The sequence below is a fragment of the Mus pahari genome, chromosome 8 (assembly GCF_900095145.1).
Source record: "Mus pahari chromosome 8, PAHARI_EIJ_v1.1, whole genome shotgun sequence".
NCBI classification, from domain to species: domain Eukaryota; kingdom Metazoa; phylum Chordata; class Mammalia; order Rodentia; family Muridae; genus Mus; species Mus pahari.
Window position 1 is genome coordinate 22,929,744 of NC_034597.1, and position 20,145 is coordinate 22,949,888.

General features: G+C 42.0%; 2 protein-coding genes across 2 annotated transcripts in view; one reads left to right on the forward strand and one right to left on the reverse strand.

Annotated features, from left to right (window-relative positions):
- Positions 1 to 17,159, reverse strand: part of Hacl1 (2-hydroxyacyl-CoA lyase 1) — a 30,913-nt gene extending 13,754 nt beyond the window's left edge. Inside the window, exons 1-9 of the mRNA XM_021203875.2 lie at positions 16,966 to 17,159; positions 16,663 to 16,767; positions 12,152 to 12,192; positions 10,601 to 10,681; positions 9,329 to 9,401; positions 7,383 to 7,460; positions 6,458 to 6,552; positions 3,881 to 3,993; positions 78 to 213 (exon numbers count right to left, since the gene is read on the reverse strand). Of these exons, the coding sequence (XP_021059534.1) occupies positions 78 to 213; positions 3,881 to 3,993; positions 6,458 to 6,552; positions 7,383 to 7,460; positions 9,329 to 9,401; positions 10,601 to 10,681; positions 12,152 to 12,192; positions 16,663 to 16,767; positions 16,966 to 17,055 (812 nt within the window). The 5' untranslated portion in view covers positions 17,056 to 17,159. The remainder of the gene's footprint in view (positions 1 to 77; positions 214 to 3,880; positions 3,994 to 6,457; positions 6,553 to 7,382; positions 7,461 to 9,328; positions 9,402 to 10,600; positions 10,682 to 12,151; positions 12,193 to 16,662; positions 16,768 to 16,965) is intronic.
- Positions 17,160 to 17,217: 58 nt separating this feature from the next.
- Positions 17,218 to 20,145, forward strand: part of Btd (biotinidase) — a 30,209-nt gene continuing 27,281 nt past the window's right edge. Inside the window, exon 1 of the mRNA XM_021203611.2 lies at positions 17,218 to 17,327. Coding sequence (XP_021059270.1) covers positions 17,317 to 17,327 — 11 coding nt within the window. The 5' untranslated portion in view covers positions 17,218 to 17,316. The remainder of the gene's footprint in view (positions 17,328 to 20,145) is intronic.

The window sequence follows — 20,145 nt, forward strand, 5'->3', positions numbered from 1 at the left end:
AAAACAAAACAAAAAAACCACATTAATCCAGTCTAAAGTCTTCCAAGCCACTCTACTTAACCTGGAACGCCACGCACCTGGACCTGGCCGCGCCTACGCAGTTGGGATGATCGTCAGGGACAACCCCCTTCCCCATAGGCGTAGGCAAAAATGGCAAATTGCACTGCTCCACCAGCTTCCTGATACTGTCCTCTGCGTGGGAATAGGCAGCACCTTTGAGAAACACAAATCATGGGATGACACAGTTACACTCAGCACTGGGAACCCCAAACGTGTCACAGGAATTTGCTTTTAGATCCCAAATCCTCCTCCTGAGTAAAACGCCAGCCTGAAAGCAAAATGAACAGTGGCAGTTGTTCAGAAGAACTACCTCTAAATAAAAAACTGTATCTGCACCTCCGGCTGCAGTCAACTTTCCTGCTTCACGCTCTGAGCCTACTAAACTACTACCCACAATTCCCTGAAGATAGGTGGGTAGGGAAGACCTCTGCCCTGAGAGATAAAAACTGTGGAAATGCTGATCTGCATTACCAGTAAACTCTTCTGCAGTCTGCTGTGCAGGATGTATGTATGTATGTATGTATGTATGCATGTATGTACTTGCAGGATGCATGTATGTATGCATGCATGTATGTACTTGCAGGATGCATGTATGTATGCATGCATGTATGTACTTGCAGGATGTATGTATGTATGCATGCATGTATGTAGTTGCAAGATGCATGTATGTATGCATGCATGTATGTATGTACTGTGCAGGATGTATGTATGTATGTATGCATGCATGTATGTATGTACTGTGCAGGATGTATGTATGTATGTATGTATGCATGTATGTATGTACTGTGCAGGATGTATGTATGTATGTATGCATGTATGTATGTACTGTGCAGGATGTATGTATGTATATATGCATGCATGTATGTATGTACTGTTCAGGATGTATGTAAGTATGTATGCATGCATGTATGTACTGTGCAAGATGTATGTATGTATGTATGCACTGTGCAGGATGTATGTATGTATGTATGTATGCATGCATATGTGTATTTGCAGGATGTATGTATGTATGTACTGTGCAGGATGAATGAGTCTGTAAGTCTCTACAATGCTGTGGCTATAACAGGGCTAGTCTGAGCAGGCACATATCTGTTTTTACAACTATATGCTGCAGAATAAAACATGCCCTCAATGACCCCGAAACAACTTCCTGTCTTGACATATAGAATAATTTTGTTTCTGAAGGCATCATGCCCACGATTGTTTTTACCTACTTAGTTTTATATTCTTTAGAGCTAATAGCATAGTATCCATATCTGTGAATCCTAGTAAGTAATATAGTGTAGGTTCAGATTCACTATCACATTCTGCACTAAAAGGACATCATAAAATTCTCTAATATATATATATATATATATATATATATATATATATATATATATATATAATGTGTGATGAAAATAGTCTTTATTTCAGTCAGTAAGTTTTCCTGTCTTTTGGGGTTTTTTTCTGCTTGTTTATTTTGTTTGTTTTTTGAGACAGGGCTTCTCTATGCAGCCCTGGCTGTCCTGGAGCTCACTCTGTAGAGCAGGCTGGTCCCTTGAACAGAGACTGGGATGTCTCTGCCTCCTGAATGCTGGCAATGGCGTAAACCACCACTGCCCGGCTCCAGAAAATGTTCTTACTCTCTTCCTTGTTTTGGTGTCTTTTTTCACTCGGCTCTTTCTTCCTTCACGGCCTTTGTTCCCCTTGTCTATTGGAAAACTACTAGTTTTTCATTGTACAGCTGTGGCGTCATATCCTCTGGACCCTCTTCCACATCACCTAGGCAGAAGAACCTCCCTTCCTGAACTCTGCCTCACCTTCCCTGTGCAAAGTATACTCTAACAGGAGCTATGAGGACGAGGAGACGGCTCTGTCGGTAAGATGCCTGGGGTGCCTGTATGAGGCTGAGTTTAAATCCAGGCATGGTGGCACACCTCTGTAACCCTAGCACTGAGGGGAGTAGACAGGTGGCTCTCAGGAGCTCACTGGCCACATAGTCCAGTCAAATAGGTGAGTTCCGGGTTCAGTAAGAGACTGTGTAGAAAAAAATATAAGGAGGAAAACACCTGATGTCAGCTTTTGGTATCCACATACGCACATACATGAAAATGTACACACATATACACTATACAACAAAGAATTTAAAAGTGCACTACTTTAATTCTAGCACTCATGAGCAGAGGCAGATAGACCTCTGTGAGTTTAAAGCCAGCCTGATCTACACAGTGAGTTCCCAGACAGCCAGGACTGTCTCAAAAACAAAACAAAACAAAACAAAACAAAACACAGTAATAATAAAAACATTAAGAGTTTACTAGCCCAGCATGATGGTGCACACCTTTAATCCCAACACTCAAGAGGCAGAGGCAGGTGGATGGATCTCTGTGATTTTGATGCTAGTGTGGTCTACACAGTAAGGTCTAGGCCAGTGAACACTATATTGAGAGACTCTGCCTCAAACAAACCAAAACAAACGGAACACTAGCATACTTATTATCAAGTGTGCTTTCCTTTGGATGGAAATTATTATTTCACTGTATTCTTCATGAATACTATGATCGCTGCCACATTGTTCAAGGAGGAATGACAACTAGAACCACCGAGAGCTTTCCACACTCATTGCTGTTTAATTACATCCCAGGTGGGTGGCTGCTACCCTTCATACGTCAGGTGAAGAGATTCAAAGCAACTATTTACCAGTCAAAAAATCAATACATCATACAAAGCACTGAGCGCAGCACTGAGCTTAAGGCTTTTCCTTCATTGCCTCCCCTGGGTTAGAACCCAGGATTTCAAACCAAACGTTCTAGCCCTGAGCTACATCCTCAGCTCCACCACCTTCCTTAAAACTGTCTTCAGTTTGTCTACAGTTGGCTCCTAAGCAACTAAATGGACTCACTCGCTCACAGGCAACCCTAACGGTTCTAGGGTAGCAAGCAGGTACAACTACGTTCCAGCCAGCCATGAGCCTGGGGTACATGTAAGCTTGGGGCAAACCTAGGCTACATAGGAGATCCTGTATCAAAAAAAGAACACAAAATAAAAGAAAAGAACAATAATACATTAACAGGCATATAAGTTGTTTTGTATGACACCTAAGAGGTAAGCAATGTGAACACTGGATCAAAAGCCTTCCAGATATCCATACCTTTTAATTGAGTTAATTTTCCTCTGGGACACCACCATAAATCCTAACTATGGAAAAACCTTCATATAAGGATGTTTATCACAGCTGTCAAATGTTTGACAGCGAGTAACAATGTATATGATTCAATGCTAAAATTGTATGTAGGAAATAATTTTAAGAAAAATATTTCTTCCAGGGGTGGTGGTAGTGATGGTGGCCTTTAATCCCAGCACTATGGAAGCAGAGGCAGGTGGATCTCTGTGAGTTCAAGGCCAGCCTGGTCTACAGGGCGTTCTAGGATAGCCAGAACAGAGAAACCAAACCTCAAAAGAAAACAAAAACAAAAACTATAAAAAGCTTATAAAACATAAAGCTGCCTATATAGATAGCATGATCACAGTATGTAAAATAGACATTAAAAATAAAGTTCTAAAGGCTAAGACTGGTTTCCCAGATGGAGGGGTCTGTTCTAAAACTTTTGTGTATTTTCCAAGGTCTTTTGTAAAGAAGAAATACATTTACTTCTAAGTCGAAAAGTGAAACTTTCTTGTAAAAGTGAGGTCTCTGGGCCACTGAGGGTAGGTTGTATGATGTGAAAGCGGATGAAAAGAGAGCGTGTCCCGATCACAAGCAGAGCAGCTAACAGAGAGCAATGAAGACAGTTGGCAGAGGCAGTCTGCCCAGGCTGGCGTTAGCAGCTCTGGCTACCTTTCCCGATGATGAGCAGAGGTTGCCTGGCATCCCGAAGAACAGAGGCTGCCGCGCACACAGCAGAGGCTTCTGCCATGCTAACTGGAGGTGGCATGCAGCACTCCTTGTAGCTGAAAGAAAAATGATGTCATAATAATTAAAAGAGGCTAAGGGGATGGGAGACGGCTCGGCAGGCAAGAAGCCACCAAGCCTGATGGCCTGAGGACCTGAGATGAACCGCTGGATTGGTGAAAGGAGAGTGGACTCCAGCAAATTGTCCTCTGGCTACCACACATACACACGTACACGTGCACACGCACATGCACATGCACACAAATAAATGCTTTAGGCTGAGTGGTGGCTCACACCTCTAATCCCAGCACTCAAGAGGCAGAAGCAGGTGGGTCTCAGTGAGTTTGAGGCCAGTCTGGTCTACATAGTGAGTTCTAGGAAAGCCAGAGCTTTAAAAAAAATTATTTGGGGGGCTGGAGAGGTGGCTCAGTGGTTAAAGCCCTGGCTGCTAGTCCAGAGTTCAATTCCCAGCAACCACACAGTGGCCCCTAACCATCTGTAATGGGATCTGACACCCTCCCGGGAGTGCAGTCTCGTGCACGCAGATAGAGCACACATGTACATAAACAAATACATCTTTAAAAACAAAGAGACTAATTTCAAAATTTCTTACTGTGAAAATTTCAAATTTTACATAAAAAGGTAGAAAACAGGCTAATACATTCTATGTCCTTGGCCAGGCATGGTGATGTAACCTTTAATTCCAGCACTCAGGGGGCACAGGAAGGAAACTCTCTGTAAGTCTGAGGCCAACCTGGTCTAGACAGATAGTCTGGGATACACAGACCCTATCTTAAAAGAAATTGCACAAGCTCAATAAAAATATTCAATGAGAACGTCATTTTACATTTGTATCACTCGCGCGCACACACACACACACACATGCACACATAGAGCCCCTCCCCCTTGAACCTTGAAACTCACTGCAGGAATCAGACCTTTTACTCTTAAAAGCTTGCAAATGCAGCTCTAAAGATAAGGACCCACTTTTATACAACTATAAAGTCCTTTGACATTTTAAGAGCTGTTCCCTAATAGCAGCTAATAGCCAGTCAGATGAACAACTGACAGGAAGTCTGGGCCCAGGGCACCCCAGCAGGAACAGTAGAAGAGAAATCAGTGGTAGTTAACACGGAAATGAGCTAATATGGAAGGCTACTTATTCTCAGTTGACTTTCTAAACAACAGGTGAAGGGGTACTGTTATCTCCTTCGCACTGGGTTCCAGATGGCGCATGGCAGAGATGCACTGTACCAGTGTCCTGTTGCAGAGGTCCCTCACCATTCCTGATTCCACTCACAAGTAAATCAAATCACGCTAGTAAGATAAAGTTAGTAAGGCATCGACACGGGCCTGACTAAGAACCAGAGTCAGCTATCTCTGAGTAAAAGCCCCTCACAGTGACCATTCAATCTCACATAAAACATGGAAGGGTACAGATTTTTCACTTACGAAAGGCTCACTATCCTTCATCCCTGAGCATGACTGTGATTGTCATAGTCTGATAAATACTCCATAGATGTTCTTGTGTGGCACTCTCAAAGACAGACATTTCCCCAGTATACCAGATATACTGACCACTGTCTGTAAGCATTAGAGAACCATTTCCATAACAGCAAGGCCCTCAAAAGGTGCATTTAAGAAATAACTTTAAAATAATGGAACATGCTGGGTGTGGTGGCACACACTTTTAAGCCCAGCACTTGGGAGGCAGAGGCAGATCTCTATGACTTTGAGGAGAGTCTGGTCTACCTGGAGAGTTCCAGGACAGACTGCAGCTCTGTCTCTGTCTCTGTCTCTGTCTCTGTCTCTGTCTCTGTCTCTGTCTCTCTCTCTGTCTCTCTCTCTCTCTCTCTCTCTCTCACACACACACACACACACAAATAAAATAAAACAAACTTTTTTTTTAAAAAAAAAAGAATTATTTCTATACTTCTGGATCTTTCTAAAAATGTTATAAAAGAAAAGGTGTATTTTATTCCTAAGACTAAAGAAATATCACTTAGAGGACTGACAGACTACAGTAGCATCTTTATCAAGGCAAATGATACCGAATGTGAGTTTTTTTTTTAGACCACTTTTCACTTGGAGTTTATCTAAGAAATGCATGTAGAGGACAAGCCATAGACACACTTCAGAACATCTTTTTCAGGGTCAGCTAGACAGACACCTTTTCTGCTGAGCTTTTCAACAGCTGTCTGCCTCACCTCTTGGCTTACATGAAGATGTCTGTCAATATCCCATACATTAATGCAGATATATATCTGAAGTTACTGGATGAATAACTTCAACTGAGGAATTCACAAAGCTCTAAGAATTAGATTTAGTAATTAAATCCACAATTACTAGATAATACAATTTTAATGAAGAGAACTAAGCCTTTTGGCTAGGATTCAGTTTAGTTACAAAATCATCAAAAAACATTGAGACACTTGGAAATTAACTGATGAACTGCTAGATAATTCTTTTTGAAGAGTAAGTATTATAACACAAAATATAGGAGGAATTGTGACTAACTCTTACTTTATAGAAGTCACGTTCTCCTGGAGGGTCACAAGATCTGCAGGAATGTCAATGTAACAAGCTCCCGGGCGACCATAGATACTGCTCCTCACTGCCTGTGTTTGTCACAAACAAAAGACTTTTAATGTCTCAATTATCATATTCTTCTTGAAATTAATTTGAAAGTATAAAATGAACACTAATTTTTCCTAAGGTATTCTTAGTTGGAGGAAAAACTTATAGTTAAAATAGAAATGTCCTTCATTATCTATATTTTGAAAAATATTTTCATCTCAAAGGAGCTAAAGAATTCCTGTAGGGCTCTGAAGTGCATCGTCTGTTACACTTGAGTACCCACGAGGCCCTGCTTGCTGTTGATGCTGGAACACGGACTTTCACCCACTTCTTAACCTTAATCACTTGGTAGAGATTTCAGAAACCGTGACAATGTGTGTCAAATCAACCTTGTAACTCATGGTTTTGAAATAGCTCAAACTTAATTTCACATAAAGTCCTTGACAGCTAACATTAATTCACAACATGCTTTAATTAAAAGACGTTTGCTTTTTTTTTTTCTCCAAGAAAGATGATCTTGCATGCAGTTGTTCCAAAATTCTTGCAAATGCTGAAGAGACCACTATCCGGGAACTTATTATACATTTATCTTTGCTTTAACTAAAAAGATAATTTAAGAAACTAACATACAGGAGGATGTTTTTTCTAGAATAACTTATTTACCTCTGTTTCAGTAATTAATGCAACGGCAGTGAACATTAGAATGTAGATAGCTGTTCAACAATGCTATTTCTCACAGTCTGGGTGTACTCTCATCTTTCCATTAAGAACAACAGTAGTGCTGGAGACGTGGCTCTGCAGAGGAGTTTGTGCTCAGCATGTATGAGACCCTGCATCCAAGGCCGGGAAGAGCTTTTTAGTAATACCTTACCTTTTCAATAACAAACGGAATGCGCTCTATGGTGCTAGGCCGGGCAGAGAACTTGGTATACAATCTGCAAGCTTCAACCTACACAGAAAACGAAAATTATTTAAAGTCATCTCACAATATTATTGTTCTCATACAGGAAGACAAAATGTTTAAATCATTGCTTCTAATTACATTTAGAGGCAAGAGAGAAAAGAAATATGGTTTTTGTTGTAATCTCAAAAAAAAAAAATATTGAGATCACAATCAAATTTCTTCCTCGGGATAATTCTGGAAACAATTCAAAACAACACACTACATTCAACTTTCAGGTTGGCAAAAATAAATATAGCACACACCATGCACCGTGTGCCATGTAATCACAAGACAGGAGCACAGGCACTGTCTCTAACTGCTGAGGGAGCAGACTGAAGGCACGCCCACCAGGCCTACTACAAAGGCTGAGCCATCCTTGGGCTCTGCAAGTGCCTCTCTGAGGACACGAGTGTGTAAGATGGGACTCGGACATTTCTGTTGCTTTCCGGTCCGTGCATCTGTTGCTATGCTGTTGGGAACATTGGAGTTGGGGCTCTACCTCTGCCTTGGCTAATGCTCTCTGAGGCTCGTGGAGAGGCTGTCTCTGCACACCTCCAGAATGGAGTCTATGAAAAGGACGGCAGTCTCAGTTACTCAGGCTTGACAGAACCAAGGCCCTTCAGGTTCCAGATGCTTATGTCCATGTCCTTCAGTTTTAAGAACTTCCAATAAGAAAAAGATATTTGAATTTTAAATCAATCTGTTCTAATTTTTAATTTAATCTAATAAACTATTAGGACTTTTAGGAAACTATACTTTAACAGTTGGCATTAATGCCCTGTTCCCTGCTTCCTATCAATGTAATTTTGGTAACTTGAATTTTTCTTTAAAATAATTTTTTATACTCATTTATTTCCTCTCTGTGTGTGGTGGTTTGAATGGAAACGGCCCCCATGGGCCCACAGGGAGGGCACCGTAGTGAGATGTGGCCTTGTTGGAGTAGCTGTGGGGGAGGTGCATCACTGGGGTTCAGCTTTAAAGTTTCAAATGCTCAAGCCAAGCCCAGTGTCTCTCTCTCTTCCTGCTGCCTGAGGATTAGACTAAAACTCTCCGCTCCTTCTCCAGTTCCACGTCTGCCTGCATGCCACCATGCTTCACGCCATGGTGATAATGGACTGAACCTCTGAAAGCCAGCACCAATTATTAAGTTTTGCTTCATAAGAGTTGTCGTGGTTATGGTGTCTCCTCACAGCAATGATACCCTAACTGAGACACTGTATGTAGAGTGAGGAGGTAACAGGACATGAGGGAGTTGAGTTTCCATTCACCATGTGGGTTCTGAGCGCTAACCTCAGGTTGTCAGGCTTGATAGCACACATGGAGGTCAGAGAGCAGCTTGTGAGAATCAGTCTCTCTCCTCCACGTGTGTCCTAAGGATAGAGCACTAGTGTGCAGGCAGGCAAGGAGCCTTTGCCCACGGAACCATCTTGCCTGCAAGATAGATTTTTTTTTATTATTTATTTTTACAGATTTTATAAGTTGTGTCTATGCTAGTTTTTCATCAAATTGACACAAGCTAGAGTTATTTGAGAAGAACCTCAATTGAGAAAATGCCTCCATTTGATTGCCTCTAGGCAAGTCTGTAGGGCATTTCCTTGATTGATAATGGTTTGCAATGCTGCCCCTGGGCAGGCAGTCCTGAGCTATAAGAAAGCAGGCTGAGGGAGCCCTACACAGCAGGTGAGTAAGCAGTGTCCTTCCAAGGCCTGTGTGTCAGTCCCTTCCTGACCTCCCTGGATGTTAAAATAAACCCTTTCCTCCCCAGATTACTTTTGGTCAGCGTGTGTCCTCGCAGCAACAGAAACCCCAACTAAAATAGTGTTTTACTTTAGGGGGACTTGCTCCTGGCTTGGAGGTTAGCGGCAGATGGGTACCTGTGGAAACTCCTGGAAGGCTCCCATTGCTTCTTGATTTCTTTCAGATGAACCACCAATCACAATCAAGGGCCTGAAATAGTAAGGTTTTTTTTTTTTTTTTAGAAATATTATTACAAATGAGAATATATGGGGCTAGAGAGATAGCTCAGCAGTTAAGGGTAACGACTGTTCTTCCAGAGGACCCAGGTTCAATTCCCAGCACTCACACAACAGCTCACAACTCTCTGTAACTCCAAGATCTGACACCCTCACACAGACATGCAGGCAGAATACCAATGCACATAAAAATATCGTTAAAATAAAAAGAGAATATATAAAGCATCCATCAGTGTTCAACACATACTGAACAATAATTGTGAGTGACTAAGACAGAAAGCTACATTTCCCTTGTCCTCAAGTTCATAAGATGGAAAGTGTATGGTAGAGGTTCTCAACCTGTAGGTCACAACCACTTTGGCAAACCTCTACATTCAAAGATATTTACATTACAATTCATATCAGTAGCAAAATTACAGTTATGAAGTAGCAACAAAAAGAATTTTATAGTTGGGGGTCACAACATGAGGCAGTGTATTAAAGGGTTACAGTCTTAAGAAGACTGAGAACCACTGTGTGTGTGTGTGTATGTGTGTGTGTCTATGTGTGTGTCTGTATGTGTATATATGTGTATGTATGTATGTGTGTGTACGTGCATGTGTGTGTCTCAAATGCTTTTTCTTACATCAGCTTGTAGATGCTTAGGCTTCCAGATTGAGGGACAGAAAATGAATTTTATGTGTTTACTATTCCTGAGACGGAGAAAAGATATTTTATATTTTCCTACATAAGTCTATTTGAAAAATGGCAAGATGGGTGATAGTCGTATTTTATGTCTCGAGGTTTTTTTTTTTAAAAAGACCATATTTAAATTTAAAGATATTTTAAAATAATCAAACCCTAAGATAGATTTTAAAAAAAAAAAAGGCAAGGAAAGAAGACAGAAGCACCCCTAACCTACTCTGCCCAGCAAGTTTCTACTATTCAGCAACGTTGTTGACTACTGTCCTCACAGGGCACACTGAGTGAACCACAGGCTGGGCACCGTTCCGCCCCTTCCTCCTGATGGCCAGACCACTTCCCAGTTAATTACCCTCTTCTCTATTTCTAAGCCTCGCAAGGTGGATCATTTTTTTTCCTCTCCCCAACTCTTTCCACCCTAGATCAGTTCTACTTGGTTAAATTATGCAAAGATACACTAAGAAGTGTTTTCAGCAAGAATGATTTCATTACCAACAGTTCATGTTTGCATTTGCCATGCCACCCAAGGCGTGGATGAGACCCGGACCAGAAACGACAAGGCACACTCCTGGCCTAGAGGCAAAGCAGAGGACATCAACAGCAGGTCAGATTTAACAGATGGGGGAGGGGGGAACGTGCAGACGCCAGCAATCTCAACTCGGAATTACCAACTACCAATTCATAGTATGTTAGGGTTTCCATGAACACTTCTTGGTCATCAAAGGAAAGACATGTAGGTCTCTACTATAATTGCTAAACAATTAATAGAATATTTTAATTAAAAAAGAGTAACATCAAGTTTCTTTTAAGATATAATATACACTATTACTTTCCCACTGTATTTTGCTAACCTCCTCATATTTTGCTCTATTTATATTTGGGTTACAACAAGCTGACTGATTATAGAGGCAAATTTTGACAGCCACATATATCTCCTATGATTTTTTTCATTTCCTAACAAATACATATGATATTCTAAATCTTTGTGAGAAACACGATTCTAAGAGCATGGTTTTCCTCTAAGTCTTTCTGAATACTTTCTCATGACATAACTTGCTGAGACTCAATGATAAAGAGTCACCGTATCACTAAGTTTACCACTTTTCCGTTCTAACCTAATAATCTTTTAGTCTTTAAATAACATTAACACAAGTCTCACCCAGAACAGCACCACTCAGTAGAAAGTTCTACAGGAGTCCTTATAGTCCCTGAGCAGTTAGACATGATACGGACTCTATACACAGTGTGGCCAGTTCAAAGGAGGCGCTCTGGTTAGAATGTTACTTATTTTGAATTAAATGTAAACAGTCACCCATTGCTAATACTGAAATACGAGTCAGTATAACTCTAAAGTCCTCAAAATAAAAATTTTAAAATTAACCTTTAGCCTGTTAAAATAATTATCAGTCCGGAATCACTTAAGGCATAAATGACTGTAATTTAAACAGTTTCCAGTGTCAGCAAAAAAAAATTAAAATATTGTTTACATGTAAACACAGCAGCAGAGGCAACCCAGAGACTGTTTTAGATGACCTAGTTTTCCTCAGGGTTAAGTTCAAAAGGTTATCATTAAAAGGAAGGATTGTGAAATCTTGCTTGATTATATTTCTTATTGTTTAATTATTAACTTCAGTTTTAAATTTTTTTTAAAAAAGCTTATGTAAGTGGCAAAAATATATAGTACAAATTTTATCAGAAATCCAAATTCCACCCAAAAACTGTGACTGTAGAAAAAAAGTTGAATATATGAAAAATCTTAATGGTTGTGGAATTATAGAATTTTAGTTTTTCTTTCTTCCTTATATATTCTCTAAAATGGTTACTTTCAAAAAGAATTAATTTCTAATAAAGAATGAGGGGTAACTGATTAGCACAAGTAGACTGGAATATGCTCTGGCAACCTCATTTTGGGCCAAGCTTTTTGTATAAAATTCTCACTTCTTATTACTACTATCTTCTATAAGACAACTAAGTGTTCAGGTGAAATATATATATTTCTACCCCAAACACTTGATGTATGCAAATGAAGCAGACTTTATTTACCTGCCCGTTAGGTATCCAACTGCAGAGGCAGCATAACAAGCCTATGAAGAAAGGACAGTAGGACTTAATTAGACACACAGGACTCCTGGGCATAAATACGAGAAAACCCTATTGCTAAGAGAGAAGATGAGCTGGCATGGCGGCGGGCGCACACCTTTAGACTCAGCACTCACCCGGGAGCAGAGGTAGGTGGATCTCTAAGTCTGAGGCCAGCCTGACCTATTGAGTGAGTTCTAGGACAGCCAGGTCTACACAGAGAAGCCCTGTCTGGTAGGGAGGGGTGGGGATGCGAATTCACACAGTAAGGGGCAGGAAGAATTGGAACACTACTCATTTTTATGAGATGTGCTAGCCAGAAACTTCAAGGCCTGGCTTAAGTATCTAGGTGTCTACATTTTAGTTTTTCAAGGAATTAATTTCTATGCTGTCCACATCATCAACTCATAAGTGCTCCAGTATCTTGAGAATCCGTTGGAAATGATTTCTTACGCTCATGTCTGTCTTCTCTCAGTCTTCTCTGAAGGGTTAACATCTTTGTTTGCAGGCTGGTCTCATTGCTGTAGCCCATGGTGACTCGCGTGTCTGGGGCTTCCAAGTCCTGGCATCTTTAGGTTTTTTTGTTTTTCCGTATTGGTTCCTACTTCCCTAGTGTCTGCTTATGCATTCATTGCTTCATGTCTTTCCTTGAGTTTGATTTGCCTTTCTTTTCCTGGTGTCTTGAAAAAAAAAAAAACTGACAGCATTGGTTTTAAATCTTTAGTAACGAATTCACTTCAGCTACTTCGTCTAAAAGGTATTTTATCTTATGAATTATATTTGATACTCATTTCATTATCCTTAATTTTTAAAAGGTCTCCATTTTCCACTGTGATTTCTTCAGCCCATTTGTACATCGGGGTCTTGTAACAAAGTTCGTATTTCCGTTCCTCATACCAGTAATCTATGTTTTCTCTTACCCCTCATCAGTTTGGGTTGAAGTCTGCAGATACTCACATGGGCCAGTTAGTGTTGCTCCATTTTAAATGGGATTTTTCAGTTATCCCTGTTTCTGAGTGTGCTTCCACACGGTCAGGTTATACATTACATACTGTATGCCTTCAATTCTTAGAAAACAAGCTGGTGACATTTTGTTTGTTTTACTGCTGACGTGGTTTTTTGTTTGTTTTGAGACAGGCTCTCACTCTGCAGCCCAGGCTGCTCTTGGCTGCACCAGAAGCCTCTTCAGCCTTGTGAGCTCCGGCATCCATCTGGGAATCACCATGCCTGGCCATTTTTCACTGAACTGTACTTCCCTCAGCTTACAAGGAACACAGGAAACTCTAAGTTAAACCGAACACAAGATGCCCAAGAAGAATACTGAGGGCACTTTAAAATTATTCTGTGTCTAGAACATTATAGACATTACTTGTCTTCTCTTAATAAGAGTAAATTGCATAAAATGTTTGCTAAAATTCATATACTTAATTATATATTGGGAATAATTGTTCACTTATAGTAGTAAAATGCAAAGCATGCAGGAAGAACACTCCTCTGGCAAATGCCAGCGATGAGAAATAACAGATTGCTATTGTTGGTTGGGTTTTGTTGTTGTTTGAGACAGGGTTTCTCCGTGTAGCCCTGGCTGTCCTAGAACTTGCTCTGTAGACCAGGCTGGCCTCGAACTCAGAAATCCACCTGCCTCTGCCTCCCATGTGCTAGGATTACAGGTATGAACTTCCACTGCCTTATGAGAAATAACAAACTTTATCACCACAAAAAAAAAGCCTCTACTTTTCTATCAAATTACACCCCCTCCGTACACATAGTTCTCAAGATATATCTGGAGTCAAAGTGTTCTGATTCAGAGCCTAGTTCTCCTACACTCTACTGTGTGATTTTGAGAAATGACTCTGCACACTGGCTTCTTCATCTACAAAATGAACATAATTCAGAGCACCCCAAAGAGGACAGGGTCAGCGATCTCAGACATGTCAACTACTTGGAACATAGTTAAATCCCTGACAACCTCCTATCTTCTGGCCACACGAGTGTCTTGACTACTCCAAGCACCTGACAAACAACATATAAAGCAATAGCCAAGTACAACTTAGCACAAACCTGCTCTTGAATCCTTCTGAGCACTTTTGAATATTCCCTTTGAGAGCCCCATCACTATACCTGCCACCTTCCCTTGTAAATGGTCCTCCTCTCTCTATTCTAAGCCTCAGTCAGTAGCCATATCATCTAGTCATGTAAGCTGCTAGCCTAGGGATCCCCTCCAGAAGAGCTAGGCTTTCCCTTCCTAACAGGCAATGCCTACTCCTTCTTCAAGATCCCTCCTTCATCATCTTCTGTGGGATGCTCTCTCAGAAGACTGTATGGACTTGTCTGTTTATTCAAGTCTGCTGTCGTTGTACTAGGGAAACCCTAGTACATGTTAGACAAGTACTCTACCACTGAAAGATAACCCAAGGCTTCCATGGTCTCCGCTGACCAGGTTGGCTCCAAACCTGAAATCTTCTGTTTTAGCTGAGTAGCTACAGGGACTGCAGTTGTGAGCTGCAGATTTTCCATAACCATCCTGTGGCCTAACTACCCACTCTCACAGTTTGCCATGCCTTTAAATTACACTGATGCAGCAAGAACAAGCCATCACCTCTATGAGCAATCTTTCCTGTCCCAGTGAGGACAGCCAGTCACACACTGTGTGTGACTACTATCCCTTTTATGTATTCCTTTTGTGAGGAGCTAAATTATTTCAGACTGTCTTTTTGTGTCTTACCCTCATTTCCCCCAACTTATCAACTTGGAGGTGAAAAAAATATTATTTCTTCTTTATACCCCTCTCTTCTGCCGCGTATACAGTCCACGTCAGCACACAGTACATACTTAGTGCATGACTAGTGCATGAAGAAGAAACAACGGGCAAACATACTCTAGAAAAATAGTAAAATATAGATCAGCGCCCATACTTTCTTGTACAGGTAGAAGAATAGAAGGTTGTTCCAAATAAGAAAACTGAGAGGTAATGGTATAGCTCACTGGCAGAGTGCTTGCTTTAGTGTGCACGAGGGCCTGGGTTCAATTCCCAGCACTGGAAAAAAAAAAAAAGAGGTAAGGGAATAAAAGTGTAAACAACACAAATTAATACCTACCAGTTTTCTGATTAAAAACACTCCCTATAACTTTCAAATCTTATTGATAAATGTCTTTCAATTGGCAAATAATGTAGTACACACCTATATTACATAAAGACCTCAGTCAAGTCAGTGCTGTGGGGGTTTGAAAACAAATGAGCCATACCCAGTGGAACTCCCATCTGATGGCAGAGAAAAGGCGGCAAGAGGGCTCAAGAGCATAGCTCAGGACAGCAGTGATGGCAGCGGAAGGGACAGCAGTGTGTGTGTGTGAGTGTGTGTGTGTGTAGGTGTGTGTGTAGGTGTGTGTGTGTGTGTGTGTGTATGCGAATCGTATGTGCCACCCATGAAGGCCAAAAGAAATCATTAGATCTTTTGGAACCAGAGTTATGGGAGATCGTGAGCCACCACGTGGATGCCAGAAATCAAATCCTGGTCTCTGAAAACCCAACAAGTATTGTTAACTGCTTAGCTATGTCTTCAGCCCCTATTCTTAATCTTTTAAATTGTGTGTGTGTGTGTGTGTGTGTGTGTGTGTGTGTGTGTGTGTGTGTGAGAGAGAGAGAGAGAGAGAGAGAGATTTAACTCAGCCTGTGTGTGTGTGTATGTGTGTGTGTGTGTGTGTGTGTGTGTGTGTGTGTGTGTGTAGGTCCAAGGACAACATGAATCATAAATCAGTAATCGCCTCCTTCATTTTTCCATAGAGATCCTGGAGATTACATTCAGGTTATAAGGTTATGAGGCTTTGTAGAACCTCACTGAACCACTTCATCTGCACCAGATATTTTATAGTTTTGCCCGGATTGCTGAGAGAGGGTAAGCCTGGGCTGCCAGAGAAAATCCTGTAAGTGGGTTCATACAAAGGCCTTTGCCCAGGTAAGACCCCAAAGGGGTGGGGGTGGGCATAACGCCGAGGGAATGCACCAAACTGGGGTTTGAGAGCCCTGAGTTCCAATGACGGCATTGCTGTCTGTAATGTCTTCCACTTTATGTTGCATGAGCCCTGGCCTTCAATCACTAATGCCATCTCTCTCTGACACCTGTCATGTACAGAAACCACATCAGAAGCTGGCAATACACATACGTAGTGATGAGTCAACATGCCTTATCTGCTAGAACTAACAGTCTAATACTGAAGACTACCCCTTTCGATTCTGATATTTGGACGGAGCAGAGTACACTACCGGTAGAACGGTATAAGCACAGCTCCAAGCTCATAATACCTGAGTTCATATGCCACTACCAAAAGACTCACGTTGGGCAAGTTTGACTTAGTCTCTCTGCTTCTCATTTTCCTGTCAAGTAGGATTAACAGTGATTCGTGCAACGCTTTAGAAGCGATGGGACGCTGTGTGCATCGAATGGCTGCCATTCGGTCCCTGTGTCAAGACTCACCGCTTGCTCATTCCGCATCCCAATGTACTTGATGCCCACTTCCTGGGCAGCAAGGGCGATTTCGGTCACGGGGATGCCTACGACACCGAACATGTACTCCACATCCTGAGGGTAGGAGGGAAAGGGGGCAACGAACGCCGGTTATCAGGTGACCCAGCCTTCTTGCCCTCCCGGGAGGTCCAAAGACCAACAGGACCCCCGCCACCACCACCCCCGCCTCCTTGCCCTCCGTCTCTATGACAACGCGAGGTCCCCGTCTGCTTCCGTAGAGCCTTTCACACCGGAGGGATCCAAAAATCGTACTTGAGTTTTTAGAGCCTGGGCGATGACTTTAGCACCAGACACCTGCTCCTCGCTTCTGTCGTTACCCTCTGCGGAGCTACTTTCTGGCATCTTCCACCTAAAGTTACTTCAAGGCACCCTCGCGGCTCACAGCTTCACTAGCCTAAAAGTCGGTCGCACGTTGTTGGTGGTGACACCGGCTTCTGACGGACAGGAGGGCAGCCCAACGGATTTAAGCAAAGGGAAGAAGGGGCGGGACAAGAAGTCAGTCCTTGGTGAGGCGATCCAGTAGGCACGCCCATTCTCCAGTCGGTCTTTTCTGGACTCCGCCATCAGCAGGAAGGAGGCGGGACGAGCCGGAGGCCGCGTCCTATGCGGAGCAGGTAAGAAACCCAACCTCTGAGGCTGCTCGCCTTGGTTTTGTCCTCCACTAGGGTAGCGACGCGGCTCAGTCCCGCATGGAGGGGATGGCACCTCTGGAGGGTGACAGCAGAGACCAGGCGAGGAGGGGGCGTGGCCCCAGCGCTCTTCCCCGCCCCCGCCGGGGCTTCTAGCTGATTAGAGGCAAGCTACGCAAAGGCTGCTGGGACGCGGGTAACTTGGAGAGTGTGAAGTTGGAAAAAAAACAACTGGCTTTTGGGTGGTGTGTCGTGCTCCTGTGCCGTCTGGTTTTATAACTTTGTGGTTTTGCACCCCACATCATGTGCACGTTCCAGAAGTCAGTGAGCAAAGGTGTATTCTTTTTTTTTTTTTTAAAGATTTATTTATTTATTATATGTAAATACACTGTAGCTGTCTTCAGACACTCCAGAAGGCGGCATCAGATTTCGTTACGGATGGTTGTGAGCCACCATATGGTTGCTGGGATTTGAACTCAGGACCTTTGGAAGAGCAGTCGGTGCTCTTAACCACTGAGCCATCTCGCCAGCCCCCAGAGGTGTATTCATAGATGACACCAAAATTGCTCAAGAGATAAACTTATTAATACTGCAGCTGCTCCTGCCCTCTGCCTGATTTATATTTACTTATTTTGTTCCAGTTGGGTATCACTAAGGTCCGTTAGAGCCATTAATAATTACTGTACAATTGCTTAACTTTTACCAAAGAAAGAGTGTTGGTTCTCTGCTTACTGGTTCATGGGTAAGCCTGCTTAACCCCTGGCGTCGCATGCTTTGTAGACATTAATGAATTCTTGGCCCCGTATTCCTTTCTCAGAATTACTAGCAGAACCTGAAGTGGTTAATGGCAAACTGGACCCTGATGGGAACAAATCACTGTGATTCAGATTGAATGGGCTTTTGTGTTGTTGTTTATATTTATTAAGGATCAGTCTTCAACTGGCCAATTTTGCCATTTGGCAAGAGAAAAATCATTGAGCTGGTTATTGCCTTCGCCTTGCAGTTCAAGGTACAGCGGTCCATGCTTCCTTTGCCTATAGAGATTCAGCAGAAGTGACATGAATCCGTCTACCAAGGGCAAAAGTCACTGCTGTTCCATCCAATTGCAGTGTAAGGATCCCAGGACCTGTAATTTATACAGAGCACTATGTGTGGACTTGGAATATGTTAATCATACTCCCTGTTATTTTTGTTGGCAGTATGCTTAAATTTTTATTTGTTGGATATTTTGATGAGATTTGGCATCGTAGCTCCAGATGTGGTGGCTCACATCTGTAATCCCAGCACTCGGGAGACAGAAGCATGTGGACGTCTGTGAGTCTGAGGCCAGCCTGGGCTACCCAGTGAGTTTCAGGATAGCCAGGGCTATGTAGAGAGACCCTGTCTTTTTATTACTCAAAGAAAGAATAAATCATAAAAACAATACTAGTGATTGAACCTAGGACTTTGCACATATTAGTCAAGCACTCTACCACTGAATTATATCTCAGGCTCTAAAATTTAACTTTCTTAAAAATCAGAAGGCAGGGGTTGGAGAGATGGCTCAGTGTTTAAGAGCAGTGACTGTTCTTCCAGATGACTTGAGTTTGATTTCTAGCAACTACATGGTGTCTTACAACCATCTGTAATTCCAGTTCCAGCAAAGCCTGTGAGGGCACCAGGCACACACGTATTATGTACACATACATGCCGGCAAATCAGCCATACACATGAAAAAACTAATAAAGCATTAATAATTTAATAATTATTATTAATAATAATTAATAGCATTAGTGACCTGTTCTTCACAGAGCAAATCCAGGCCTCAGAGTCCAGATAGATTGCTTTAGGGATCTAGCTCTGGGATGGTGAAGAGTTGCTTGACACCTTTCTTCCAAGTGGGTGAAGATAATCTCAAAGTAGCTGGATGATCTAGAAAGAGTTGTAAGCAGGGTGTGGTGAGGCCTGCCTATGGGACCCCTACTCGGGAAGCTAAGACAGGATCTCACGTTTGAAGCCAACCTGGGCAACAGTAAGACCCTGTCTCAAAATTAAATCATATTTTAAAAAGAGTTGTAATATGCTTAGAGAAGATTAACTTTCAAAAGAAGGCAACTTCTATAGGCAGTGACTCTGTGGGCCACCAAACTGTGATTTTTATCTCAGTCAGTTCACAAGAACACTAGGGATCCTTGTGCTCGTTTTTAAATCTAACCTAGCTGAACCTGTGAAAAGTAGTGCACGCTTTGCCAAAATGTAGTGCTTGGTTATCAAAGAAAGAAAGAAAGAATTAGGGTTGTCCATAATGACAACTTCTTTTTGTCATTATGGCGAATACCAGGAGTAAAAGCATGTTAGAGAGGGGAAGGTTTCTTTTTCTTGCACTGCCAGGTCACAGACCATCTTTGGGAGACGGTTGTCAGGGCAGGAACTGAAGGCAGGAACCACAGAAGAACCTACTTGCTGGCTCACTCTCTGGCTTCTTCCAGACTCATGCTTAGCCAGCTTTCTCATACAGCCCAGGACGCCTGTCTTGTGGGCTAGGCCCTTCTATATTGGTTAACATTCATCTTGATTTGTCCCTCACAAACCAACCTAGTAACATGAGTTTCTTTATGAAGTCTCTTTTCTCAGGTGATTTTAGGCTGTGTCAAGTTGTAGAATGGCTAAAAATGAAATTGGCTGATAATTAATAGAAAATAGAAATTGAATACATATCTTCTGAAATGTGGAATGAACCAGTATCTTGTGCATGCTAGGCAACTACTATACCACCATAGTATTACTATAGTACTATAGTGTACTATACCACCATAGTATTACT